Source organism: Barbatula barbatula (genome assembly GCF_947034865.1).
Source record: "Barbatula barbatula genome assembly, chromosome: 14".
Classification (NCBI taxonomy): Eukaryota; Metazoa; Chordata; class Actinopteri; order Cypriniformes; family Nemacheilidae; genus Barbatula; species Barbatula barbatula.
Genome location: NC_136777.1, coordinates 3013679 through 3039018, shown reverse-complemented (window position 1 = coordinate 3039018; position 25340 = coordinate 3013679). Strand labels below are relative to the sequence as shown.

The 25340-nt window shown below is 39.6% G+C and overlaps 2 protein-coding genes across 3 annotated transcripts; both read right to left on the bottom strand.

The window, feature by feature from the left end:
• Nucleotides 1–579: 579 nt before the first annotated feature.
• Nucleotides 580–17380, bottom strand: btaf1 (BTAF1 RNA polymerase II, B-TFIID transcription factor-associated). 2 transcript variants are annotated; one of them, XM_079472737.1, is made up of 38 exons: nucleotides 16991–17380; nucleotides 15662–15785; nucleotides 14691–14805; nucleotides 12904–13050; nucleotides 11547–11746; nucleotides 11215–11342; nucleotides 10999–11128; nucleotides 10846–10914; nucleotides 10628–10717; nucleotides 10460–10555; nucleotides 9925–10101; nucleotides 9683–9823; nucleotides 9481–9605; nucleotides 9258–9378; nucleotides 8925–9029; nucleotides 8697–8846; nucleotides 8335–8471; nucleotides 8087–8261; nucleotides 7812–8015; nucleotides 7297–7732; nucleotides 6720–6895; nucleotides 6477–6630; nucleotides 6219–6328; nucleotides 5599–5800; nucleotides 5348–5496; nucleotides 5016–5168; nucleotides 4786–4907; nucleotides 4521–4688; nucleotides 4304–4381; nucleotides 4082–4211; nucleotides 3319–3460; nucleotides 3094–3224; nucleotides 2750–2875; nucleotides 2517–2669; nucleotides 2147–2358; nucleotides 1807–1966; nucleotides 1505–1675; nucleotides 580–1401 (listed from the first exon to the last, which is right to left on the bottom strand). In XM_079472737.1, the coding sequence occupies exons 1-38, from the start codon at nucleotides 17002–17004 to the stop codon at nucleotides 1258–1260; spliced, it is 5565 nt and encodes a 1854-aa protein (XP_079328863.1). In that variant the 5' UTR covers nucleotides 17005–17380; the 3' UTR covers nucleotides 580–1257. The 2 variants fall into 2 exon arrangements, with proteins under 2 accessions (XP_079328863.1, XP_079328864.1); XM_079472738.1 differs by lacking the exons at nucleotides 14691–14805; nucleotides 15662–15785; nucleotides 16991–17380 and adding an exon at nucleotides 14138–14227.
• A 5973-nt stretch (nucleotides 17381–23353) lies between these two features.
• Nucleotides 23354–25218, bottom strand: LOC306903426 (androgen-dependent TFPI-regulating protein). The gene is made up of 6 exons (XM_079472579.1): nucleotides 24939–25218; nucleotides 24710–24841; nucleotides 24236–24337; nucleotides 24033–24148; nucleotides 23760–23911; nucleotides 23354–23607 (listed from the first exon to the last, which is right to left on the bottom strand). The coding sequence occupies exons 1-6, from the start codon at nucleotides 25089–25091 to the stop codon at nucleotides 23576–23578; spliced, it is 687 nt and encodes a 228-aa protein (XP_079328705.1). The 5' UTR covers nucleotides 25092–25218; the 3' UTR covers nucleotides 23354–23575.
• Nucleotides 25219–25340: the final 122 nt, after the last annotated feature.

The following is a 25340-nucleotide window of genomic DNA, read 5'->3' as shown; positions in this document are numbered from 1 at the left end:
TTTGTCAAGTATGCAAGTGCATTTCATCATGAGAAGGCAGGTAACTGACAAAATACATTCATGTAACACACAGATGGATAAATTAGGGCCATATAATTTCTTCACTACATATATTTGTTTAAATTTTTGTGTTTTTCCTTTTTTACTAAACAATGCCGCTCGGCCTCTTAGATTTAAGCATCAGATTTAATAATTTCGAAACGAAATTGAGATTTTATTCTGTAAACCACAGTCTCGTTTGTATTCGTCAACAATATTCCATTATACGTTTAATTTTAGTCATCGTCACACGATAAGATGACGATATTTAGTCATTGACGAAAGCAACACTACTTGCCACGCTGACTTATGTAGAAACGATCATAGTCTCTTCCACTGATGCATTTATCTTATAATTATTAAGTAGCTCATGTCATAAAACAAGCAAACTAAATTTCAGAATAATTGACACTCTTGGCAGTTATAAGCAGTTTGGGGATAAATGCATTAGCACCTAAAATGATTCAAGTATAGAATAAGATTAGAAATAAACAGTCATCAGTTCATTCTCACGCTTTCATGAATGCAAACATACAAGACGCAATGTAAAGAGCTCATTAGAATTTATTAAAATTCTACCGGTTTACCCAAAAATGGCAAATAACAGAAATATATTTACAAGTCCTATTTTTTTCCTTTTAAAACTACAAAGTTTCAGGACGGTGTCCTGCTGCTCTTCCCTGTGTACCTAAAGATCACAGTCAGTGCATTTATGACATTTTCAATGAAGTGTCTGAAGGAGTAGCATCAAGCCCTTCATATAATCCTATTAGAGTTAGTCAAGCTCCCCTAGTGGGCGAATGAACCATTACACTGTCCTTTGCTGACTTGCAAGATGACGGAAGTGGTTTCTGTTCGTTCTACTTCCTGAACGACAGCTTCTCTTCGTTCATTTATGTTTGGGAATACTGTCACGGATACTGATGGTAAGGTGAAAATCCTGAGGTTCAAACATAATCCATACACACAGATGCATGTACAACACTTTAAGATTAGCTTTAAGACTTCTTCCAGTGACAAATTGAATAACACATAGTTTGGATGCTCTCGTAAGCACAGATCTCAGATCTGTAGAAGCCTGGCAGAAGGATTTTAAGACTGGAGTGTTAACGATCCGATAGCAACAGTGCTTTTGAACGTCTCCGACGTCCCATCGGTGACACCAAGCGGCTTAACACGTCTAGTCTTTTCTGGTTGCCTGATGCGAGTGTGCTTTGCTCATTTGAGCGAATGCATGAAGCTGTCCAGGTTGTATTCGTTTTCATACTGCTGCTGGTCCCACAGGTCACCCAGCCCATCCAGAACAGACTTTATACCGGATTTACCAGAGGATCCCGACTCGCCCTTCTCTACCTTTCCGTCCTGAATATTAACACAAAGCGGTGTCAGTATGCACATGTGAGTGACTGTATAGACACACAAACACACCCACCCACCAGACAATAATCAGAGTATAGGAACTGACCTTGTCTAGTGTGAAGAGGTTGAGCAGCTGTTCTGTGCCCATGCTCTGCAGACTGGCGTTCTCCTGACTGATGACCGTATTAGCGATGGTCATTTTAAACTTCTGCAATCCCATGATCTTTTCCTCCAGCGTGCCCCGTGTGATGAGACGATACACATTGACCACACGTTTCTACAAAACACAACATTTCTTAACGGAAATCGTTCACAACTTGAAAAAGAAATGCGTGACAAAACCCATCAGTAGATTTTGGGTTAGTTGATCAGCTCATTTTGAATAAACGTGGTGGTCATCTTCAGTACCTGGCCTATTCTGTGAGCTCGATCCATGGCCTGGAGATCTCTCATCGGGTTCCAGTCGTGCTCCACAAACACTACAGTATCAGCCCCTGTGAGATTCAATCCCAGCCCGCCCACATGAGTGGTGAGCAGCAGGACATCTATGGATGGGTCATTATTGAACCTGTAGGAGAGGGGGAAAAAAACTCAATTCAATTACATATATTTGGAACAAAGTGTCGTGAAAAATGCTACACAAAGCAGCTTTACATTGACTTGTATAACCCAATGAGGAAACAAAACCTTGGAAGAAACCAAAGTATACATACAACATACAGAAATGTTAGCCTGTCTGTGGACTCACCTGGAGACTATGGAGTGTCTGAGGCCAGCCTGAACGCTTCCGTCCAGTCTGAGGTAGGTGATGGTGGGCAGCTGTGATTTCAGCAGATCTTGCTCCACAATGTCCAGCATGCTCTTCAGCTGACAGAAGATGAGAACACGGTGCTGGGCCACCACAGCCTCTGTGCCACCATCGGATGCTCCGGAAGAACCCAGCCCACAGTCCAACAAGAGCTACATCAGAGAACACATGACAATCACTTCACTATATACACATAAACTGCTATGCAACCACTGGACTGATCGTCATATCAGCTTTTATTATGTGAATGTTATTACAAAAATGATTCACACACAGACGATTTGATTTAGTTGGATTTTTGTGGACAGACCTGTTTAAGTGCAGACAGTTTGGGAGCGTGCTGGATGTCTCGGAGGCTAGTGCGTTGGCTAGCCAGCTGTTCTGTGATGTGTTTGTATTCTGGGTGTTGAGGGGTCAATACCAGCGCTGGGTGATTACACAACTTCCTCAGATACTGTAGAGCCTGAAACAAATACCACCATCACACATGCCCTGTCTGCAACAGCATCTGCTTATCATCACACAACTCTCATAACATTAGACCTGGAAGACGTGTCCAGTGGCTTTAAGTTTGGGCTTCTCCTCTTCCTCTGGTGCAGGGGCTGTGGAAATCACATCGTCCACGTTCACCTTGGCGCGAGACTTCGCAAAGTCTTCATAGAGCTGAACCTGAACATACACGGGTGAAAGAATATGAGCGACAGCGTATAATTGTGTTACAAAATGTTGCAGTTAATCCACTTTTATAAATGATAGTCAAGTTACACTTTGAGCCTTCAATGCAGCATTCTGCACTCAAAACTTCACTGCACATCTCTAAACTCACGAGAACGTTTTAACCACATCCTCAAAACGTGTGTGTGCTCGTGTGGCTAAACATGTCGTACCTGTAGAGAACTGAGGTTGCAATAGTAATCTTGTATGATCTTGGGCGGCAGATCTTGAAGAACGTCATCCTTCATTCTCCTCAGCAAGAAGGGCAGAACCTGTCTATGCAGAGCTTCCATTGCCAGCACACCTGAGACAAACCAACCGATATATTTTATAATCTATAGTGCAACATTAAACTGTCAACCCTGTTAACATGAATTAAACAGAAACAAGTGTCTCACCTGCTTCCTGTTCGCGAGATGAACTTTTAGCATCTCGACTGGCGAGGATGGGCTTCCCATAGCGGGCAGCAAACTGACGCTCAGTACCCAGAAAGCCTGGCATCAGGAAGTCAAAGAGTGACCACAACTCCAGAACATTATTCTATGGGAAAACAAAGAGAAGAGTTTAACGAAAACGTTTGAAACTAAGATTTGCAAGTCTGTAGGGTTGGGTAGCAAAACCCGGTGACAATAGCTATATATCTGGTATGTAACTGGACCGAATTAAAACGCAGATTTCTGTGCAACAAATGCTGACAGAGCCGTCGATTGAGACCTTTGCCTTGATTCATGTGAATGAGTCGGAAAGCTCTGGTAAATACAGATTCAACACATATATATATATATATGGTTAAACGGATCGGGAATGATCTGTGATCCGCACAGAACAAGCGCATGACCTGTGGATTGATCATAGTGAGCTCTCTCTCCCTCCCTCCATCTCAGCATTCATCACCTGGTACAAGTAAAACTAACGTTAATTCAGACTCATATGATGCGTCTGTAATGCAAGCGATCACAATAAAACCGTTGCTCGCGTCCTGTGGAGCTCGTTCTTAACACAGTAATGCATTTGATATGTTGTTTTAAAATGTCATCCACTGGGGTTTTGTGGCTCTTATCGATTTGGGCACCGGTACGGTTTTCAAATATAGATTTTGCACTGGCATCAAAAAAAAACTAACGATACCCAACCCTACAAGTCTGCATGCTTTACTCTCACCTGAATGGGCGTTCCTGAGAGGATTATTCTATAGTTGGCAGTTAACTGCTTGATGGCTTTGGAGAGTTTGGTTTTCCCGTTCTTAATGACGTGACCCTCATCAAGGATACAGTAATTAAATTTTATATCCCTGTATGGGAGGAGGAAGATACCATTTTATGTCATAAAAACATTAAATAAGCAGTTAAACTGTCTGAATGAAACATGAAAACAGACTATTACCTGAAAAAGTCGATGTCATTCCTAACAACATCATACGAGGCAACAATGAGATTGTGTTTCTTCACCTGGTGTTGTAATCTGAAAAATGAGACAAAAAAGGGAAACATGAATAAAATCTTAGCTGCTGGGCATCTATTGTAGATGCATTGCTAAACACATCACATGCTTTGAACCTGCAAGAAAACTAAGATGTTACTAAATGTTTTGTAGACACTACCGTGCTCGTTCTGTTGGTGGTCCAGTATAGTGCAGAGAATTGAGATACTCTTTGGAACAAAACTTGCCCACCTCATCCACCCAGTGACCCGTCAGGGTGGGTGGACACACTACTATAGAGGGTAAAGGGCAACAGTCGGGAGCCTTGGTCTTGCTGTACTCCTCAGCCCTGTACACAACACAAAACTCATAAGCATATATTATGGTAGCAGAACAGAGCTGTTCATTAAAAGCAACATGATTGATAAAGCTGGTTTTAGCTGTACCTGAGAAAATGATCTCCAGCCAGTATACATATGGACTGCAGGGTCTTACCCAGACCCATATCATCACACAAAATACCATGAAGCTTGTACTTGTTCAGAAACGCCAGCCAGTTCACACCATCCTACATGAGAGAACAGAAAGAGCTTCCGAATAAACAAACAGCTGATGCTTACTTTAAGATTTGCATTCCTCTCGAAAAAAAAACCATTCCAATAAGCACCCCACACACCTGCTGGTATTTCCGCAGCTCTGCTTTGATGGGAACAGGAATCTTGTAATTCTCCAGTTTCCTTCCATCCAGCAGCTGTTCAAGGAAATGTCGCTCTCTGGCCTTCTGCCGAATTAGATCTTCAGACATAGATGGAGGGTCTGGAATTCCAGCCTGAACGAGAACAAAAGGACAATGTAAAAACAAGAGTAGTTTTTCCCAGAGGTTGAACGGAAAATTCAAACTGAACAAAACTCATAGAAAAGCATCATTCCTTTCGTTTTAAGTTTACTTTGCACTTCTGTCACTGTTGCAGAAGATTGTGTCTGATGAAGAGCAAAAGTATCTCGCACCTCAAGCGGCAGCAGTCGGATCAGCGTAGCAAAGCACTGTGTGGCCATGAACCTCACGCTGTCACAGGGGTCACTCATACGACCCAGCACAGGAACCACCAGCAGCACTATATAGGGAACAATATCCACATCCAGTTGCTCCATCACACCTGAACAGGGCGTTAAGGAATATCTATTCTCAATACCCTCATCACACTTCAGATGTTTGTCTAAAACACAGAATTATAGAGACAGTGTGTGACTGAGGATACAGGCCAGGGCTTCAATGGCTCCCTCTTGCTTAGTGTTGTCATCAATAGCACCCAACCATGGCAGCACATGCTCCAGAAACACGTTCATGGTCTCCATGGTAGCGATCTTACTGAGCACACCCACACAGCGGGCGGCCATGTGACGTACAGCTGTATATGGATGCTGCAGACAGGTGCACAGGAGAGGCAGCTGCTCCATTAACTGAAGAGAGACGGAACAGGAAACTTACTGACTTGGAAGAAAGTGCATAGAATGATAACAAAAAAACGACTGACACTGGCAAGATGGCAAGCTGACTTGTTGCCTCTAGAGATCAGAAACAATGCCTTTGGAGGCAGCATAAGGGCACCTTTCTGATAACTGCATGAGCACACGCATAGAATTGTGGGACATTGAAGGCAGAGAAGAATACATCTATGCTGCCTTCTGAGATACCTCCATCAGGCCGATTTATGGAGACAGGACGTAAAGCAAACAGACACAAATAAATGACTGGATTACTCATAATGTCATTATACTGAAGGTACCGCGCCGCCATGTTGGTATACCCAAACTTTCTATTATATATAATCTATTTATACAGATCAGTGGAATGTATATGTAAAGTATGTGTACGTACTACAAGATTGAGCTCTTGGGCCATGGCTCCTGCTGTGACCTCCAGCACCTGTAAAGAGTTCACAAGCTCCTGCCCAACAGAGTCTCCCTGCTTCAACAGATGGTTGGAATCTGCACAAACACACGTGATTATCTCAAAAATGCGTTCAAACGTACTGGAAAAGGACATTTAAGCATAAGATGCTGATTTACAATGTCTTTCAAAACAAATTTCTGATGAAACACTAATGATAAGGTGAGTAAATCAAAGCAGACGCACCGAATCCCTGAGTGCCCAGCGCATTCCTGAGAGGGCCGGTCATGGACTCCCACAGATAGGGCAAAGATCTGGTGAGCTCCTTACCAAAATGCCTAGCCACTATTGTTAAAGAGAACTCTGCCCCTCTCCTCTGGATAAGATATGGCTTCTTGTTCTACATTAATGTAAGAATATGATCATTAACATATTTCTTGCGCCATCAAAAACAACACAGGCTGCTAACAACAACAACATTCTATGTACCTCATCTGTTTCCGCAGCTCCAAGAGGCAGGTCATTGTTGGATGTTTTTGGGGTTTTGGGGGTTGGTCCCCTCTTACTGGTGATGGCAAAAGCTGCTTTTTGGTGGCGGTAGAGTGTGATGATACCCCTGGTTTTATTAACCATGTGATGCATCGCCTCTTTCTCTGCCACAGAAGCTGTAAGCGAGAAAACACAGTCAGTCATTTCACAAGAAAATGCAAATATTAATATCTACACATTAGAACTAGAAGCATTAGCATAATTATTCTAGGGGAGGCGGATTCACAAAACATTGTTAAATGACTTATCTTTTCTTAAAACATTCCTAAATTTTTCCTACAATAATTTCTACATTTTTTATCAGAATAAAATAAATTTGTAAATCAATCTTAAAACATTCTTAAGAAAATATTTGAGAACTTGCATTAACATTTATGCATTTGGCAGATGCTTTTATCCAAATGACTTACTTAGCATTATCCTATACATTTGTTGCCATTTCGCTACTGCGGTTTCGTGAATTCGGCCCCAGAAGCACACACACACACGTGTCAGATAAGCTGTTATCCCATCTCACCTTTACTGCTCTCTTGAACAGCCGGAGTACTGGCTGGTGGGACAGGACAAGCAGCGTTAGGAGTGAGCATGGGATCCACACACACAGAGCCGCAGAGATTCTTCACGATCTTGCCGTTCGGGCAGGGAGTTCTGTTGGCGCACTGCTGCAGCAGGCGGGCAATGCTAGAGGCGGCATAACCCTGGACGAGCGTGTTCTCTTCACGACGGGCCGCCTCCATCAGAGGTCTGACCACAGGGTTGAGTTTGTCTGGCAGCATTGCCAAACCCACCACTGCACAGGCCGTGAAGGTGTGAACCCTCAGCTGTAGCTGCTGCCACTCGACGCTTGTCTCACACACTGTGGATTGAGCCTGGAGCCTCTTACCGTCCAGCGGCTGAAACTGACGTGACTTCAGGTTCAGAGAGGAGGTGCATTCTGAGAAGATGGTGGTCACCTATGGGATATGATGGGATGAGTTAAATGACTACAGCAGTCTTCATAGGGAGCTTACGAAGTTTAGATCTTTTGCTAACCAGTTCATTGGCCTGATCGATGGTGAACACAGTGCAGTTCATGCGCTCCCTCACATCGATTTGTGCGTCAGCCAGCAGAGCTATAAGCTGTTTGCATTCATTCTGCATGCGTGTGAAAGGAATGGCGATCTCATCGTAATACAGCTGCTCGGAGAGGATGACCAACAGACGGGGCTGCACCACGCTAGACAGCAGCTCGCATTCCTGCGGCACAGAACTGCGTGTCAGTAACAACCAAAAATAAACAAATTAAACCTCTTCTTAAAAAAAAGCACCTTCTGCAGGGCCGCCCACTCGCAGATCACCATGGCAACCGTAATCCTCTGCAGGGCTGATTTGGAATTGAGGTGGAACAGTAAAAGTTGAGCCAGAGATTCAGCAGGCCGGAGTTCTTGAGACGAGCTGTTCAAGCGCGGGTCGCAGATGCAACTACACAGGGCCCCTAACAGCCTGGGAGAAAAAAAGCATTTAGACTCACGTGTGGTAGAACAAAGAAAAGAGTGATATATATATTCCAACATACTTCGCAGCCATAAGACGTGCACGAGTCACCACGTAGTCTCGTGTGGCGGGGTCTTCGGTGATGGTATCTGCTCCACCGATGTACTCCTGCACAGTTTCTTTGACAGGAAGTGATCCTTGCCGGCTTTTTCCTGACCCCTGAAAAACCTAAAAGTAAGCTAAACTTGTTTTGAAATTAAAAACAAGTGGATCTCAAAATAAACAATCGTCAGTAATTATCAGTGCTTCACAACACTCATTACAGTGTAATCATAAACAAAATGAAGTGTCTAATGAAACAGCTTTTACAGTTTAGTAACAAACAGACCAAGAGTAAAAAAAATATTATTATTCCCGGACATCACATAAGATGATGTTTTTAACCTTTAAGCGGGCTTTGACTTCCAGGAGCATGTTTGAGTCTATTGGGATGTGTGCTGCTTGCATCATCAAACACAGCCAGGCGCCCATCCAGGGACAGCTGGCTGCCACCACATACTGATGCGGGGCCTGTCGCAACAACTCATCCCACACCTGCAACACACAATCAACACATCAAATCAACCCATTATCATATCATTCATCCTGATCCTTGTAAAGCGCTCGACTCACTTTCTGAATCAGATCTAGGATCTCTTGGTTGCTCTCCAGGATGCCGGACTGAAAGATGTGCCTTAACATGTCCTGCATGATGGGATTCAGCCACACTGCACAATTCTACATGAAAATGAACAGAAAATAAATCAAAAAAGTATTGGTGTTACAATTGTGCTTTAAACAGCTCTAAAATTATGTTTATAATATTGCAGTGTATTTATTTATTCAAGCAGTGCATTTATTTATCAAACTTGCATGATTTTACATATAGAGTTCAAATGGATTCTGCCATGTTGGTTGATGCTATAAATTCATTTTGGTGGATTGTCAAATACACAGATTACCAACCTGGTCAGCTTTAGACAGCAGTGTAAAGAGGGTCTCTAGTGCCGCCCGGCGAACAGAAGCAATGGTGTGTCTCAGGAATGGCCACACGCGAGGTACTAATACGGTCAGAGACTGTTGTGCACTATAAATGAAAAAAAAAAACAGGATTTGAGTTTCTCTTTAGATTCAAAAATCATAATTCACCTTACATTCTGGAGTCATTTATGTTTGAAACAGCTCTCACCTGCACTGGCGGACTTGAGGATACGTTAGCAGAGAGGATAGAAGGGTCATGATGCTGTTTGTGGAAGCCGTGAGATCGTCTAGCTCCAGAAGAGCATTCCACAGTGTGTCGACAATGAAGGGAACCTATTCAACAAGCATTTTTAGATGAATAAATAAACTCTTTCCATATCTCCTTTAGCAATTGAAGTGTAAACTCAGACCTTAGCAGGCTGCAGCTGAACTAATCCATCAACAACTGGGATTAAAGACGCCGCTGCCACTGCACGAACATCATCGTCCAGATCCCGCAGGCCTTCTGTAATAGCAGGAAGAACCAGAGGCAGCAGCTCCGAGATCAAATCCTGAAGGTCAGCGAGTTCAATCACAGGTTACAAACACACATTTACAATATTATTGATGATTTACATACACATTCGATTCCAATTTATAAAGACCACTGCACCTGTCTGACAGCGAGAGCGTATTTGATGCCCAGCAGGCCTCCGTGTCGAACTTCCCACTGGTCTTCGGTTAGCAGCTTGAGAAGAATATCCACTGTCATGGCAACGCCGCTGTTTGTCATGTGCTTCATGGCCACACCCAGAGTCTGAGCACACGTCTCTCTAACAGGTGCGACCACCTGGGCAATTAAAAATGAACATTATTCCTACCCCCAGTTCACATGACCTTGTAGACATTCTTTAAATAGAATTTATGTAACAGTACAAGTAGGGATCATGTATAAGATTACATGATGCCGTTTCTCTCACATGTCCGACACTTTGTCATGGTGTTAGACTGCCATGTCACGTGACAAGTGTTGTGGTTACGTTTATTGTGTGGCCTTTAGTGCCATAAACATGTTATCTTAGTAACATGCTCCAAAATATGTTTTGAATAAAGCGTGCAAGACACACCTACTGTTAATGTGCAGATTTAGCCTTTAACCAGTAGATGGCAGACAGACGAAGTCATTAGTTAAGAGGAAGATGACAAACCTCATCCGACACAAAGTCTCCAAATCTGTCCAGAGCAAAGACGCAGAGAAGCCTGATGACTAGGTCCTCCAGCCATTCCTGATGCTGCCGCTCCATCTGAGAATAAAAAAAAACATCAAACACTGAAGGTCACTTAACCTATGATCTCTGATCATGTCCAGTACGCACCTGTTCTGCTGTACTGGAGACCAACTTTCCTCCTCCTGCACTGTGACACTTCAGCACCTCCCTCAGACCCGTGCCTGCACCGTGACGAATCTGTACACGCAAATAAAATGCAATATGAAATAGGAGGAAAAAGACAGCACGGGTGTTTTTCTTACTGCAACAGGCAGAAAAATACAGCAAGTTTTAGCTTAATCAGCACTGATGCATTTTAACCATACCTCCCACGCGGGGTTGAAGAGATCATTACACAGCTCCTCGCAAAAGCTTTCCAGAGGCCATTCCTGAGTCTGTAAACGAAGACTTCAAATATTAGTCACAAACAGAACAATGTACGTGTACAGCATGAAGTGAAGCGAGAGCATGTCACACACCTCCTCAAGTAAACTGAAGTTATCAGGGACATTATCTATTAAGACTTTGCTGTCTGTTGCTGGCTGCTCGATGACTACGTTTGTGGTTTTCCGCCGTTTCTCCTCCGGTTCTCCTTCAAAACTGTCATTACTGTAGCAAACGTAATGGAAATGATCACAATGATTGCCCACACACCTTAATGATCTCACCAAGATCACAAATAAACCCAGCTTCACCTCTTTTCATTGGGATCCAGGTCTCTGGATTTTTGCTTTGCCACCAGTTTGGCCATCCTCTTGGCCTTGTTCCTCTGTCGATTGCTCATGCCTGGGCGAAACTCAGAATCTATAAGTTCTGCTGCCGGCTAAATAAAAACACAGCAATACCATAACTCTCACAAAGCTGCATCAGTGAGGCAAAAAAACCCAAACCATCATCCAAAACTTTTTTTGATATTGACCCAGTTGTCAGTCTAAAGGTCATGGGTTTCGATCCATAAATATAAATGTAATGTAAACTATGTATGACCGACACTGTATCTTTCAAATGCCATTCCAGCACAACTCACCATATGGTTGCGTGAGAGGGGACAACCTAGGCTTCTACCGGGCTGTGTTCTGTTGGTACTGGAGGCACAGGCGTCTTCCAGGTCCTCGTCGTTAAAAAGCTCCTCTGTGTCCATGCCGATCGCCGCACCCATATCCAATCCCAACTTCTTCTGTAACTGCTTCCTCTGTCGGGCCAGTCGCTCTTTAGGATCCATCTCACCTGGAAATGAGATCACAATCATGACACTTGTGAAGCACTGTTGTTACAGCATCACACACAACGGTCTGTCAACATCACAATGCAGGGCTGTACGTTAACTTTTTTTGCAAATAGCACTGGTGCTACAGAGGTTTACAATCTTTTGTAACACGTAACATATAATTTTTAGCTTTCCCAAATTCATTTTTTCCCTTTAATTGTTCAGAGTTCTGTATTTTCAGTGTTTTGCTATACAATAGTAAATACATTTGTCCATACAAAAACTGTAGTCTACTCTCAAAATTATTACTAGCAGGAAAAGTTTGCGTGAGTGATGGGAGAAATAACATCCAGATCCGTCATCCAGTACGTGTCAATGAGCTCTTCGCGCAAATTTCTCGCTCAAGTTGAATTTTTTTAACTTGCACAGAAGACACGATTGTTCGTAAATAGTGGTTGTTAACCTCACACACAAACAAGGACAACAACAAACGGATTTCACACAAACGGATTTCACACAAACAGGCGGCTCTGTCTAACGCTCATTCCAATCTTTATGGCACATGTGCTACACTATTACATGTATTCTTAGCACAGACAGATGTTTATGTAGCACGTACGTTGTACTGTACAGCCCTAAAATGCTAGGAACACAATGTCTTCACATACAAAGTGTTTTGGCTCCTTGATAGCACACAGGTTCACAATATAATATGATTTTTGAAAATGGCGAATTAAGTCAACAGGATTTTTTTTACTCATTTTAATGTCTGTGTGAATTGCGAAAGCAAAGTCTGCCTTAGCACACCCACTACTGAAAAGAAAACATGAGAAATCAAGATGTAAATGCAAATACATTGTATGTTTTGTTCGAGGACAAAATACAAATCGCTGCCTTTTAACTTTTTTCTTTCTTCATGGAGACATGCAAATAAAAGACATCCCTAAAGGGTTTTTCTACCTCTGCTGATAAAGCAAGGCGCTTACAAAGTTAGAACAATGGGTTTAATTGATAGTCGCTTATCCTGCTATGCCTGTTTATAACATTACGCAAGCTTAATTATTAGGCATGACATCTCTACCTACAATTGATGAAATGAAAAAAGCAACCATCACTAACAACCAGAATATGACAAAGCCAAAGAGCTAACACACAAGGGAGAGGGATCCAATCATACCCGACTTGTCATCTTGCAGCTCAAACTCTGCACCCGCAGAGCCCAGCAGAGACGCGCCATGCTTGAGCAGCCGGGAGATATCGAACCTGTAGAAACTCAGTCTGTCTGAGGACATTTCCTCTGGAGACATGTCTTCTGCACACACTTCTGAGAAGAACACACAGAACAGAGCACACACTCAGCAAGAGACCATCAACCATCAGAATTGTTAGTTGTTAAAGAAATCAGTTCTGCAGTTTGGCTTAAAAAACATTTCCATGATGTCACATGCACAGAGAATATGGGACCCTGGTCTTATGGGTAAATCTTTTTCGAAATTGAGATTTTTACATAATAAAGATTTCTACTGATATGACAGTAAACGTCAGGGATACAATCTTTTAAAACTCTGGAATCTGAGTGTGCGCAAAAATCTAAATATTGAGAAAATTGCCTTTGAAGTTGTTAATCAGAGGCACTGTAGCAGGGAATCAACTCAGAAGAATAATGTTTTTATATATATTAACGGTAGGATATTTACTAAATATTTTCATGGAACATGACCTTTATATCCTAATGATTTTTAGTATAAAAGAAAAATCTAGAATTTTGACCTATACAATGTAATTCTGGCTTTAACCTAAAATGTTCCCGTAATAAAGGGTCACGTGACCTTGGACCACAAAACCAGTCATAAGTAGCACATGTATATTTATAGCAATTTCAAACAATGAAACTGGAAGGATCAAGCTGGATGGATTGTATAGATCAAAATTACCTATTTTTCTTTTATGCCAAAAATCATAAGGATATTAAGTAAAGAGCATGTTCGATGAAGGTAATTTGTAAATGTACTACCATAAACTAATATATGAAAATCGCAAACAAAAATTACCGAAAAAAAACCTCTACAGACTTCGTTTGCTGCTGCCTGCTCACGTTCACTCACTCATCTACTCTTCACAACATCATCAGGTTTGTTAAAACAAACCTGTTTCTTCTTAGCAGCTCCGATGGACAACTTTAGAGGCGATTTTCTCAAATAAAATTTGCACCCTCATATTCCTGATTTTCAAATAGTTGTATCTGAACCAAATATGGAAAGCTTATTTATTCACCTTTCAGAAGATATCTATATCTCAATTTAAAATAATTTACCATTATGACTGCTTTTGTGGTCCAGTGTCACACATAAGTTCTAGCAGTGATGTAGCATCGTAAAGTGACCCTGCAACGGTGTTTCATGCATTCTGACCTTCTGTCTTCTCGTGCTTTACATGGTCAACTTGTCAAAAAATTATGAGTTGGACGTATTACATAGTATTTCTGTGCTCGATACACTCCCCCGGCGTTCGTACAGGCTCCGGAAAGTTTTTTTCGAACATGAAAAATCCTTACGTAACGACTTTTCTTAGTCCCTTTTTGGACAATTCTCCCGGAAAAGCACACGGCACACCCACGCATCAACCAAGGAGAGCGGGAGGAGCAGATGTTATTTGTCACTTTCACTTGTGTGGCGGAGAGAGACAGAACTACGTTCGTGAAGTTCAGCTGTGTTTATCTGTTGACTTCATTTGGGTGATGAATGTTATATAAAGGGTGGATATAACGTTGGATTTGGAGATAGACGGAGCGGTGGTCCCAGCCCTAAACAATGCCGGACATGAACCGCACATGGGGTGAAACTGTTTGTGTTTAGTTGGCAATGTGTGCGCACGTGCTTTAATGTGAAGCTTTGTGTGTTATGGCCACTTTAAAATGTTTTAACCAAATGTCGGGTTAAGCAATCCAAGAATAATTCAGCTCACCATTTTTTGGCTTTGGAGGTGGGCTCCATTCTGGAATATTCTTCACTATGGCTTCTACGGCCTGTCCTGCAGCGATTCGTGTATCCCAGTTTGGACTCCTCAGGTATGTTAAAACCTTTTGGGACCAGAGAAAAAGAAATCACCACTTAAAGCCTGCGACAGGTTACATAAGTCAAATCATCCCTTGAACTCAACAGCTGACGCTTGAAATGTTGAAACAATTCTACTACGTATACGTTTCTCCTTAGACCATGGTTTTATACAGGTGCCTACTTTCAAACGTTGAAACAACGGTGTTTGTAAAAAGCTGCTGTTAACCCATCAGAAAACAAAATCACCCAGGAAGTTCCAATAATGGACAGCATGGCCGAGGTGATCACAGTGTTAGGCATCATCCTCACCCTCATTTCTTTCTCCTTTAATAACATGAGTAACGTTATAATTAAAGGTTATTTCATCAGGGTTTTAGAAGGCTCTCGCCCAGACCACATGACCTTCCCAGCTAACAGACACTCCCAAGCAAGGTACAGTAATAACTCCAGAGATCCTAATCTCATCTGAATCAATATGCTACTGTTGACATTTGTAATTCAAATGTGAAGTGTGTTTTATTACCATGGTACTACCATTAAGGTGGTATAATGCAAAGCAGCACGATAATAAATGTAGCCATTGATTGTGAATATTGTTTTGCTAGTCTAAAGCTTAGCTCACTCCACCCAATGCATGATTTATTATATCTACTTATATAGAGTGATGGTTAACGCTCTTATTATGGAAGAAACATTCACTCAGATAGCGTAGCCAATCCAGTTTATCTACATTGGCTGTCATACTAATGGCTTTTGCATCACCAGAAGAACACAACAGACTGATGAGCTTTCATAGCTGTCAACATTTGGCTTCTTGTCCCCAATGATATCCTAGGTTCTTCCGTACAATCGAAACTAAAAGGAAATCTGAAAACTCACCTTTGACATTAGGTTATTGAGTTCATGTGGGTGAAGCTTCACTACATCTCCCAGTTGCTGAGCCGCTGCTTTTCTGGTGACAGGAGTCGTCCCTGTATCCAGTAAAATAAAGAGACGTTCTAGCCTGAAAACAGCAAGAGAGGACAATGTTATTAAAGGAATCTAGTGTGTTTCAAATTGATGAACGGTTTTAAAGGCACAGTCCACCCAAAAATACAAATGACATCATTTATTCAAACCGTAATGTCATTCAAAACATGATGTTTTATCTCTTTCTTCAATTGAACACAAAAGAGGATATTTTGAGAAATGCTTCAGTGGTTTTGTGTTCCCTGAAACATCTTTTGCGTTCTGCAGAAGAAAGAAAGAAAGAAAGAAAGACATATATATGGAATGACATGAGGGCAGGTAAATGATCATTTTCATATTTAAATGAACCGTCCCTTTAATGAAAATGACCGAGGCAGACTACAGGAGGGCTTTCACGTCACATACATCAGATTACATCACCCCCAACGTAATATCATCATCATCATCATCATCATGTCAACGTACACCTGACCAGAGAAGCATTTCTGACCCCATAGTAATCGATCGGAGATATTTTAATAACGTGGCCATACTTTAAATGACTAACTGCACACGAGCAACGTGTCGAAGTGTAAAAATAGAGCATTTACAACCAGCTTCCCTCGCACCATCCTGACAGACGTGTTATATAAGAAACAGCGCAGGAACCGAAACGATGGAGAAAGAGGAATGAATACAGCCTTCAGATGCTAACGTGGGAGACAGGAGCTCATTGGCTGCGGCTAACCCTCAGATGGATGACACTGCGTGGGGTTAGTCCACTTATCATCCCCTGGATTTACACGTTAACTACAGACTTACCAGGCTAAAAAAGACCCATTAATGCAAAGCGCTCCCAGATAAATGCATAACACAGCGGAAACACAAGACAAAACGCTGCTAATGTATGCGTGAGAAAACAAAACCCCACATGTTGGGGCGTGTTGAATTATGGGACGTTTGTGACACATTATTATGTGACAAATGTAAAAAAAAAAGAAAAACTACGTCTGACAGAAACGTATAAAGTTTATTATGAGCATATTAGCCGTTATTAAAGGAACAAGTGACGGTTATTTCAAAATTCAAGATCAGAGTAACCGTCCCTGACGAACATTTGACAGATAGGCTATCCGTTACAGAAAACGTAAAGAAATGATATTAACGCCACATCTGATAAATACTTAAAAATGTTAAAACGAAGACGAACTCTGCGGGATGCTGGGCCCGCAGCGAACCAGCCACCAGCAACCGACCAACCTTGAAACGGCCATGGGAACGGCGAGGGTGTCCGGTTTTAGGTTCGGGCGCGGCTGCTTCGGGTTCAGTCTCACGCTTCGGACTCGGGTTCGGTCTCGGTGTCGCGCTGCTGATCGTGGCGTGAGCCGACAGGCCCGATCTCTCGCGCGGCGGCTGAAAATCGCCCCGCTTGCTTCTTAAAATGATCCCACAGCGCCCGAAGACGCTGCGTCACACCTACACCGGCGCGCAGACGGATTCAGCCTTCAGCACTTCCCCAAACACGATATTTTAATCGAATAACGGGGGGAAAGTAATTTTGTTGATCACACAAGAGAAGCCAGGCAACTGGTTTTATACGAGAAGCCATCTTGCATTTATTCCTTCCTCCATGGTAGGCGCAACGTGATTGGTTACATGGTCTCCCGCGGACCAATCAAAACGCGTTTGCCAAGAGGAAGCCTGCAGAAGAGGAAAAAGTCTGGAACCGGAAACACGATCGTTTTGCTTTAGTCTACTAGTCATATTTCGGCGTGCAGGGAGTTATATCCTTATTTGATTTGTGTGTAAAACAACGATATTATCTTAAATGTGATTTATTTAAATGATCTAATTCAGACATAAAGATACACCGTATCCGTATGCTTAAAATAACATTACTCTAAAATCGGGTTTACAGCCAATCTAATGCGGGATGGTAAAAGTGTTACGTGTGTCTAACTTTATTTTGTGCTTTATTAAAGTTTTTTCAAAGTGTGCTGGGCAATTCCAGCGTTGTGGATGTGACATAAAATTGCTTGGAGAATGTGTCTGTTACCAATTTACTGATGCATCTGTTTATAGTTGACTAAACCCTTGTTGGTAGAGTTTAAACATCAGATATCAGGATGCACAAGTTTTCAATTTTAAAACAGGGAAATATGTAACGTTATGCATGTGACAATCATGAAATGACACTTACCTGACAATGAAAATTAAACAAATGCTTTAAAAACTTGAAGAGAGACCTCTCATGGATATTGAAACCACCAAATGTTGATATATGTGCTGTAAGTATAGTACAAACCTTTTGATAACAACATTATGCTTTCATGTATAGGTTTCACGGAATTGCCCTGGTGTATTTTTCTTTTGTGCTTGTGGCATGCTTAAATAAATAAATGTAACAGCCAGACATGATGTTTTACTGGGAAACAGAAATTATGGTTTTTATAATCATTATACATACTATATTTACACACAAAGATTGACAATCACAATGAAACAACTGCTTATTTACAGCTGTTTTTACCTTGTCTTAGAGCCTTGTCTTTGCAATAATTGCGAATAAATGACAATTAGAATTTTAGTGTTTAAATTTAAATGTAAAGATTCTTCACTATTAGTTTGCTTAAAGGATGCTATTTCAGGCTACATGTATAGTAACTCATGTTCCCTGACCCATAGCAAATATAATTTAAAGGCCAAAATTGCAGAAACACATATAACTTACAGGAAAAATGTATCTTAAAATCAAAATGTACTCACCCACATGAGGTTCAACATGCTTCCTATAAATAAATGTGACATGATCTGAGAGATTTGAAATCTTTTTGATAACAATTAACAGTAGTTATGAGTAAAAGGTTTCTACCTGTGTTGTGGCTCCATCTTGCGGTAATACCCAGTATGAGTTTTAGGTGAAATTGTAATGGAATAATCATTGTCTCATTGAGATAAAGTTGCTGTAATACACCTGCTTCACAGAACACTTGCAGCACACCTGCAAACATATAATATTAAAAACAACTGGCTGTCATAAACATGTAGACTTTATGTAAAATATGAATTTTCTCACTGTATTAGCTCACTTCATGTGTAATGGAAAGAGATTTGTGTTTTGGGATTTATATATATTGGTTCCAAAATTATATAACTCAGTTGAAAAAAACCATGTTTTTAATGTGTTTTATTGTATGTATATATATATATATATATATATATATATATATATATATATATATATATATATATATATATATATATATATACTTACACATACACCAATACAATCGCTTTAAAAACATCTCTTGAAACAAGTGATTGATTAAAAGAAAAATTATAAAATAAAACATTTTACTCAGTCGTACTACGAGTAAACATAATATGTTGTATGTCATCTTACTATTTTTAAAGTGAATGAATTTAGCAATAAAAACAAAGCTTCAGTGTGGGTAGTCACCCGAATCCTCTATCAGTAACTAAAAGAACCACACAGAGGGGAAAATGTTACTAAAAACAGCGTCAAATGTGTTAATTTGAGACCGAACTGTGCGTCACTCAGAGTTTTCAGGTGTCACAGTGTGTGGAAAGCCAACAATTGCTGGTGTTAAAGATTCTTACATGCAGTTAAACCTGTAGACCTGGTTCTGTATGACACTTCTGTGTCTCTCTGCAACTTATAAATCACAGCACTCAAGAGAGCAAACACAGCAGGAAGAACACACCAAGAAACACAAATGTTGTACTTTGTAGGGGTAAGTTCATTAGTTTTTTATCTCAAGATAATGAATTATACAATATATGGTACAATACAATATTTGATGTGTGCTTTGAGTGCTAGTGGTTTTGGAAATTCTAAGCTTTAAACCTAATTTCCTGAAACTTGAAATCTTAAAATCCTGTATTATAGTGTTTTACAAAACTTGTAAAATAACAAAAAAGTGACAAAACTATAAAATAATTTAATGGGAAGGTTGAATTTTGTTCTAAGATCAAGTGTATGGGGCAGGTTGTCACAAGCTTTTTTTGTTTTATTGATTACAGTTTTTGTATGTTTGCTGGTGTTGGTTTTGTAATTCAATATCAAAGAGTACTTGCCTATATGAGAAACGTGGTTTGAACATTTCTTTTGTTATCGACCACAAATAAAGATACTGATTGGTCACTACGCTGTGTGTTGGTCGCTATGCTTTCATAGACATTTTATTAGCAAATTCCCACTATTGCTATTTATATCACACAATATGACAACATGCCGCAATAGCGACCAACACAAAGCGTAGTGACCAATCAGTGTCTTTATTCGTGGTCCATAACAAAAGAAATGTTCAAACCACGTTTCTCATATAAGCGAGTACTCTTTGTCTACACAAAACCGGTTGTTTAATAATAAACATTCAATGGCATAAACATGTGACATCGATTCCCATTATTTTTATATACCATTATACGACACGTACATAATACATATATTTTGTTAACGATATGTAATACATTAGAAATGACTTAACTAATACTCCAAATCATCTGCCTACAGGTTGTGTTGGGACTTATTGGCATTATAATGTGCATGTCAAATGGTCTGAGTCAGGTAAGAGGAAATGATTCATTATATCCTCACAACTGGTTAAACTGGTTCTAAAAGCAACAAATTACATATGATTATTCTTGCTATTATATCTGGTGTGTATAGAAGACGTTTTAGAGAATGATTTATTACAAAACTTGGAGAGAGAAAGTTCACACTCATTTTCAGAAGAAAAGAGCTTTTACATAATACTGTTTACATCATGTGCATTTTTCCTTCATCGAACTGGTTGATGCATGGAAGATAGATAACAGATTACAAATTAAACATTATCAGTTTGTACATAAAAACATCTCAATGTTGCTTATTTTGCATTAAATCTTCCATCTTAATTATGCTAAATTACTCATTTTTATGACATAGAAAAACCCCAAAGGTGGCAATGCTGATAAAACCCTGTTCTTCAAAAAGGTAAAATATCTACAATATAAAACATATCTGTGAATTATCTTTAACGTGAAGATCTGGAATGAAATAAATGCATATTAATACATCAACTGTTTTTTTCTACAGTGGAAAATTAATGAAAAGGAGCTTCATCTTATTGCCAAACTGCTTTCTGTTGGCCTAGTGGATGCAGATCCAAACACTCTGCATCATATTAAAGAATACAGAGATCTGAGAGGATCTTCATCTTGAGAGGGGTCGTGTCATACAGAAGAATACAGAATAACATCACGTGGAAATGTGATCGAAGAAAACGAGGAGAACAATATCTCTCGTGAAGTGGTTATTGTGGTGATATGAACCCAAACCTGTAAATCATGATGAATTGTCCAAACAGATCTTTTGTCCAAACCTGCAGGCAGTGCTGATCCGCACATCTGAATCATCTGTTCTGGAACACACAGCTGGAAAGGACCATGAGGAAAGGATGCTTTGTAACAAAGTTTATCATTAGCACATATTCTTATGAACGAGAGCATAAACGGGTCTAGAGTTCAGCTTCACAGGGCTATGAATTATCTGTATGTTCATGATGTTTAAATCAGAAATTATAAAAAAATTTTCATTAAAAGTATGCGTACATGAAGACATTAAGAAACAAGAATGTTAGACAATGTGCAACATATAAAACACAAAAGTTCTTAGTTCATGGTTAATATATACATTTAATAGGGAGAGAGATAATTGTTCTGAATGTAATATTTATGTGTTAAGGTAAATACATGAATTGACTAAATTTGTCCTTAATTCCAAATAAAATATTGTTCTTTTAGCATTTATTTGCAGAAACTGAAAACTGGTCAAAACCAGACTTCGGATAATGGCAAAAAGTTCATATTTATTTTTTAACACCACACTTATGTGCTTACATGCATGCATGTATTTAGTAAGAGATCAAATTCTTTTTTTTAAACAAAAACAAATTTGGAGTTATTTTTCCAGAACTGTATATATTGTACTGTACATACAAGCACGCGAAGGCTTAGATGAGATTCACTGGGACTCTTGTTTGGGACATTATTTATATTCACTATAGCAGGAGCAGAATGAACATTAAAATATTTTAAAATCAATTTTGAATTTTGAATGATTAACGTTCCTCGATCGATATCATGATTAGCAATAAATATGAAAATGCAATCCAGTTTTTTTAACTTTATTGAAAAAATAAATCAATGATCAATGATATTGATAATCGATCAAATCCAATGACTGTCACACCTCCCTTTCTAAACACTGTTATGATTAAGCTGTACAAAACACACATTGTTGGTACCACGAAATACCAATAAAGGACATTTAAGTGAAATGTGATGGCTAAGGTTCTCTGCGGTGCCGTGTTCCTTTTGTCAAATAAATGCAAAGCTCCAGAAAGGGAAGTGAATATGTGCATTTCCCCTATGATGTGTCTATCAGTAACTAAGAAAAACTGCGTCAAATGGTTATATATTACACTAATGAAAACATACAAGAGCTACATAACACCACAGTGGTGTGTGCCACTGTATGTTTTCATGTGTGGAAATCTCATGATTTTTGTCGTCTTCACTTTGTGATGTTCAGGGTTGTATGCTGGTAGACCTGGTTCTAGTTTACGTCTCTCTGCTTCTCATAAATCAGAGCACGCAAGAAAATTAACACAGCCAGAAGAATACACCAAGAAACAATCATGACTGAGGCTTTGGTGGTAAGTTGATCTGATTCCTGATAAACTCAAGTATACATTTTAAAACTAAGGGTTTTATTATAGATGTGTTTACTGTAAAAATAATCTCCTGGTCTAAAAACACTCATGACGTTAATCAAACGAATGCAAAAAATGTAGGTGCATCTGTATAGAAACAATGGGGTGGAGTAATGTTTTTTGCCAAGCATTCTAAGTATTGTTATATATGGAATATATAATATATACAAATAACTAATTATTTCATTGCTTTCACCCACAGTACATCATTATTATACTCGTTTTAGTTATATTTCTAGTTTGCTATGCAACACAGGTAAGAGGGAAATACTCAATATGTCCTCTAAACTGGTTCATCTAGATTTAAAAATCAGATCTTTTTTTTGTTTTTCCATCAAATTCTTTTCTTTTCAGTCAGGCACAAGAGTTAAAGTTAAGTCAAAAGACTTGACTTTAGAGGTGAATCCCCATACAAAAAGGTAATACATCATCAATCAATATATAGAAATATATATCTACACACTATACATAGGTTAAAAAATATAAAATACATATATAATACATATACTGTATATTCGTAAACAAACTGTTCCAGATCCAGCCGTCCTTCAATCCAACCATCTGTCCACAAAAACATCCATCTACACGGCCCTACGACTTTCAATACTATGGGTGAAATAAGTGCTGTACCCTCTTCCAGGCATCTCGGGATCAAGCAGGGAGAAACACTCAGAAGCAAACTTCATGAGGAATTACTTTCTAAGCCTTTAGTGGAATGGACCAAGAGGAAATGATTCATGTTCCCCAGCACCTGTTCCTGTCATTAATGTCATATGAATATACTTACAACTTCTGTTTCTTCTATTTGAGATTGAATGGAAAGTGAGAAACACTACTTATATGACCCGTTTCATAGCTTTTTAATAGAATAGAAGCCATACTGGTTATACATATACTGTCAGTATATACTGTAACACATCAGCCTTTTATTTGTTATTATTTGCAAATGTTTTACATCGATCACCTGCATGCATCACAGAAACACATTTTAATTTCCCATACTGTATATGTTAGCAGAAGTAGGACAGATATAAAAACATGTAAGCAGCATGTTTACAATAATGCTTCATGTCCTGTTTATGCCTGGATGATCTCCCCCTGTAGAAATAAAAGAGAAAACATTCATTCGTTCAGCATTAGTAAATTACTCATAATGTTCAGAGATTTAAAGTGCTTGTCACAAATACACAATGAAATAGTTCAGGACTTAAACATACAGTATGATTAGAAAAATATTCTAGTCTTCTCACCCCAGACTTTTTGGTTTAAAGTTTGTCCCAGTAAGTACAGCAGTGAAACCACAAGCATGTTATGAAAAAAGAAAACAGTCAAGCCTGCGCTGCTAAACATCCCCAGTAATGGATAAACCCAGACTCCCACAGTCTGATACACCCAAATCAACCTAATAAACAACAACAAAAAAACAACAACAACAGGTGTTCAAATGTGTATAAAGCCCGACCAATTAAAATAAAATATACCATATTACATACATTTTTAATTCCATACTATAACAAACTCACCATCCTAGGTAAGCAAGACCAACGACTCCCAAAGCAGCTAAACCATGTTTTGTTTTAGGGTAGTTATGTGGCTCCAGTAAAATCTCACCTAACAAGATCGGAAGAACAGCAGTATGCTAAAAATAAAACACAAATCTGTCTGTTATTAGTCATTTTAAAAATCAATGTGTGGAATTTATTATAAATTGTATTATTAGACAAACCATTGCATGGTTCAGCCATGAAGGGAAGATGGTGTCCATTGAAGCAGGATAAACCAGCTGTCGATCGTAGGCATAAATCAGCCAAAACAATAGAACTACAAACTTAAAATGAAAAAGGAATAATTATTCAATTGTTGTTATTATAAATATGTTAAACTTCCTAAATAATAACATACTTTAAATATTTTGTCATACCAGAGACTACCAATAGAGGGGAGAATGCGCATAATGCATTTTTACATAAACCCGTCCACCTCCTTTTATGGCAACACAGTAAAATGATGTACAGAATTCAGTCCAGTTATTTACCATCCATTACGTTAACAAGATAAACTAATGTTCACATTATTGATCCGCTGTATGATGGTTTATAATCTAGAAGACTGCCATATCTCATTCTCTTAAAGACTGTGATGTATTGAGGTGTAGCAGGTTGGAATGCGTAAAAAAAGCCACAGAAAAACACAAACTTACCATCCCCACTGGAAACACAAAGACAGAAAAGAGCAGGTCCTTGCAAAGACAGAAATATGATATTTTGGAATCTTTTCCCACAGGCTGAAGGTCATTAAGGGATCCCAATCCAAAAAACACCATCTGTAAAACCTAGGAAACAAACACAAGTCAGGCGTTAAACAGATCAACATAGTTGCAATTGAACAAACCTGAGGTCTTCATAGACTTAACATGGCACGCATCTTACCAGATTTAAGAAAGTGAGATATTTCCAGGGTCCACCGTAGACAAATAATCCAGGTGGCAGATCTGTATCTCCTTTCCCATACATGCACTGGATAATAAAAGCGTACCAGAAGAAAGCAGAAATGTGATAAACTTTCTTAAAAATGCCTGTCATGGCTACAGTCTTGAAGTCCGGTTCTCTACAATAGTGTTCTTAAGGGGGACACATTCAGATTTACGAGGAGAAAAGCCAGAGATTAGTCTAAACTGATCACTTGCCACAGTCTTATTAAAGTCCAAGTGCTGACAAAGGTCTCACTGTTTTTCTGGTGACATCACACATGCTATTCATGTTCCTTTCCGTATTTTGTAACATGGGTTTAAATATCACGGCCTAAAAATATGAAGTTTTATAAGTGTTAGC

Excerpts from the sequence above, each read along its gene's own strand:
- LOC306903426 (XM_079472579.1), bottom strand. The coding sequence starts at position 25,091 with ATGACAGGCATTTTTAAGAAAGTTTATCACATTTCTGCTTTCTTCTGG. Across the intron at positions 24,338-24,709 it reads TTGTGTTTCCAGTGGGGATG|TTTGTAGTTCTATTGTTTTG; the intron begins GTAAGTTTGTGT and ends TTTCATTTTAAG. Across the intron at positions 23,912-24,032 it reads GGTCTTGCTTACCTAGGATG|GTTGATTTGGGTGTATCAGA; the intron begins GTGAGTTTGTTA and ends GTTGTTTATTAG.
- btaf1 (XM_079472737.1), bottom strand. Across the intron at positions 13,051-14,690 it reads ACCTCCAAAGCCAAAAAATG|AAGTGTGTGCAGAAGACATG; the intron begins GTGAGCTGAATT and ends TGTTCTTCTCAG. Across the intron at positions 1,676-1,806 it reads GAGCTCACAGAATAGGCCAG|AAACGTGTGGTCAATGTGTA; the intron begins GTACTGAAGATG and ends TGTGTTTTGTAG.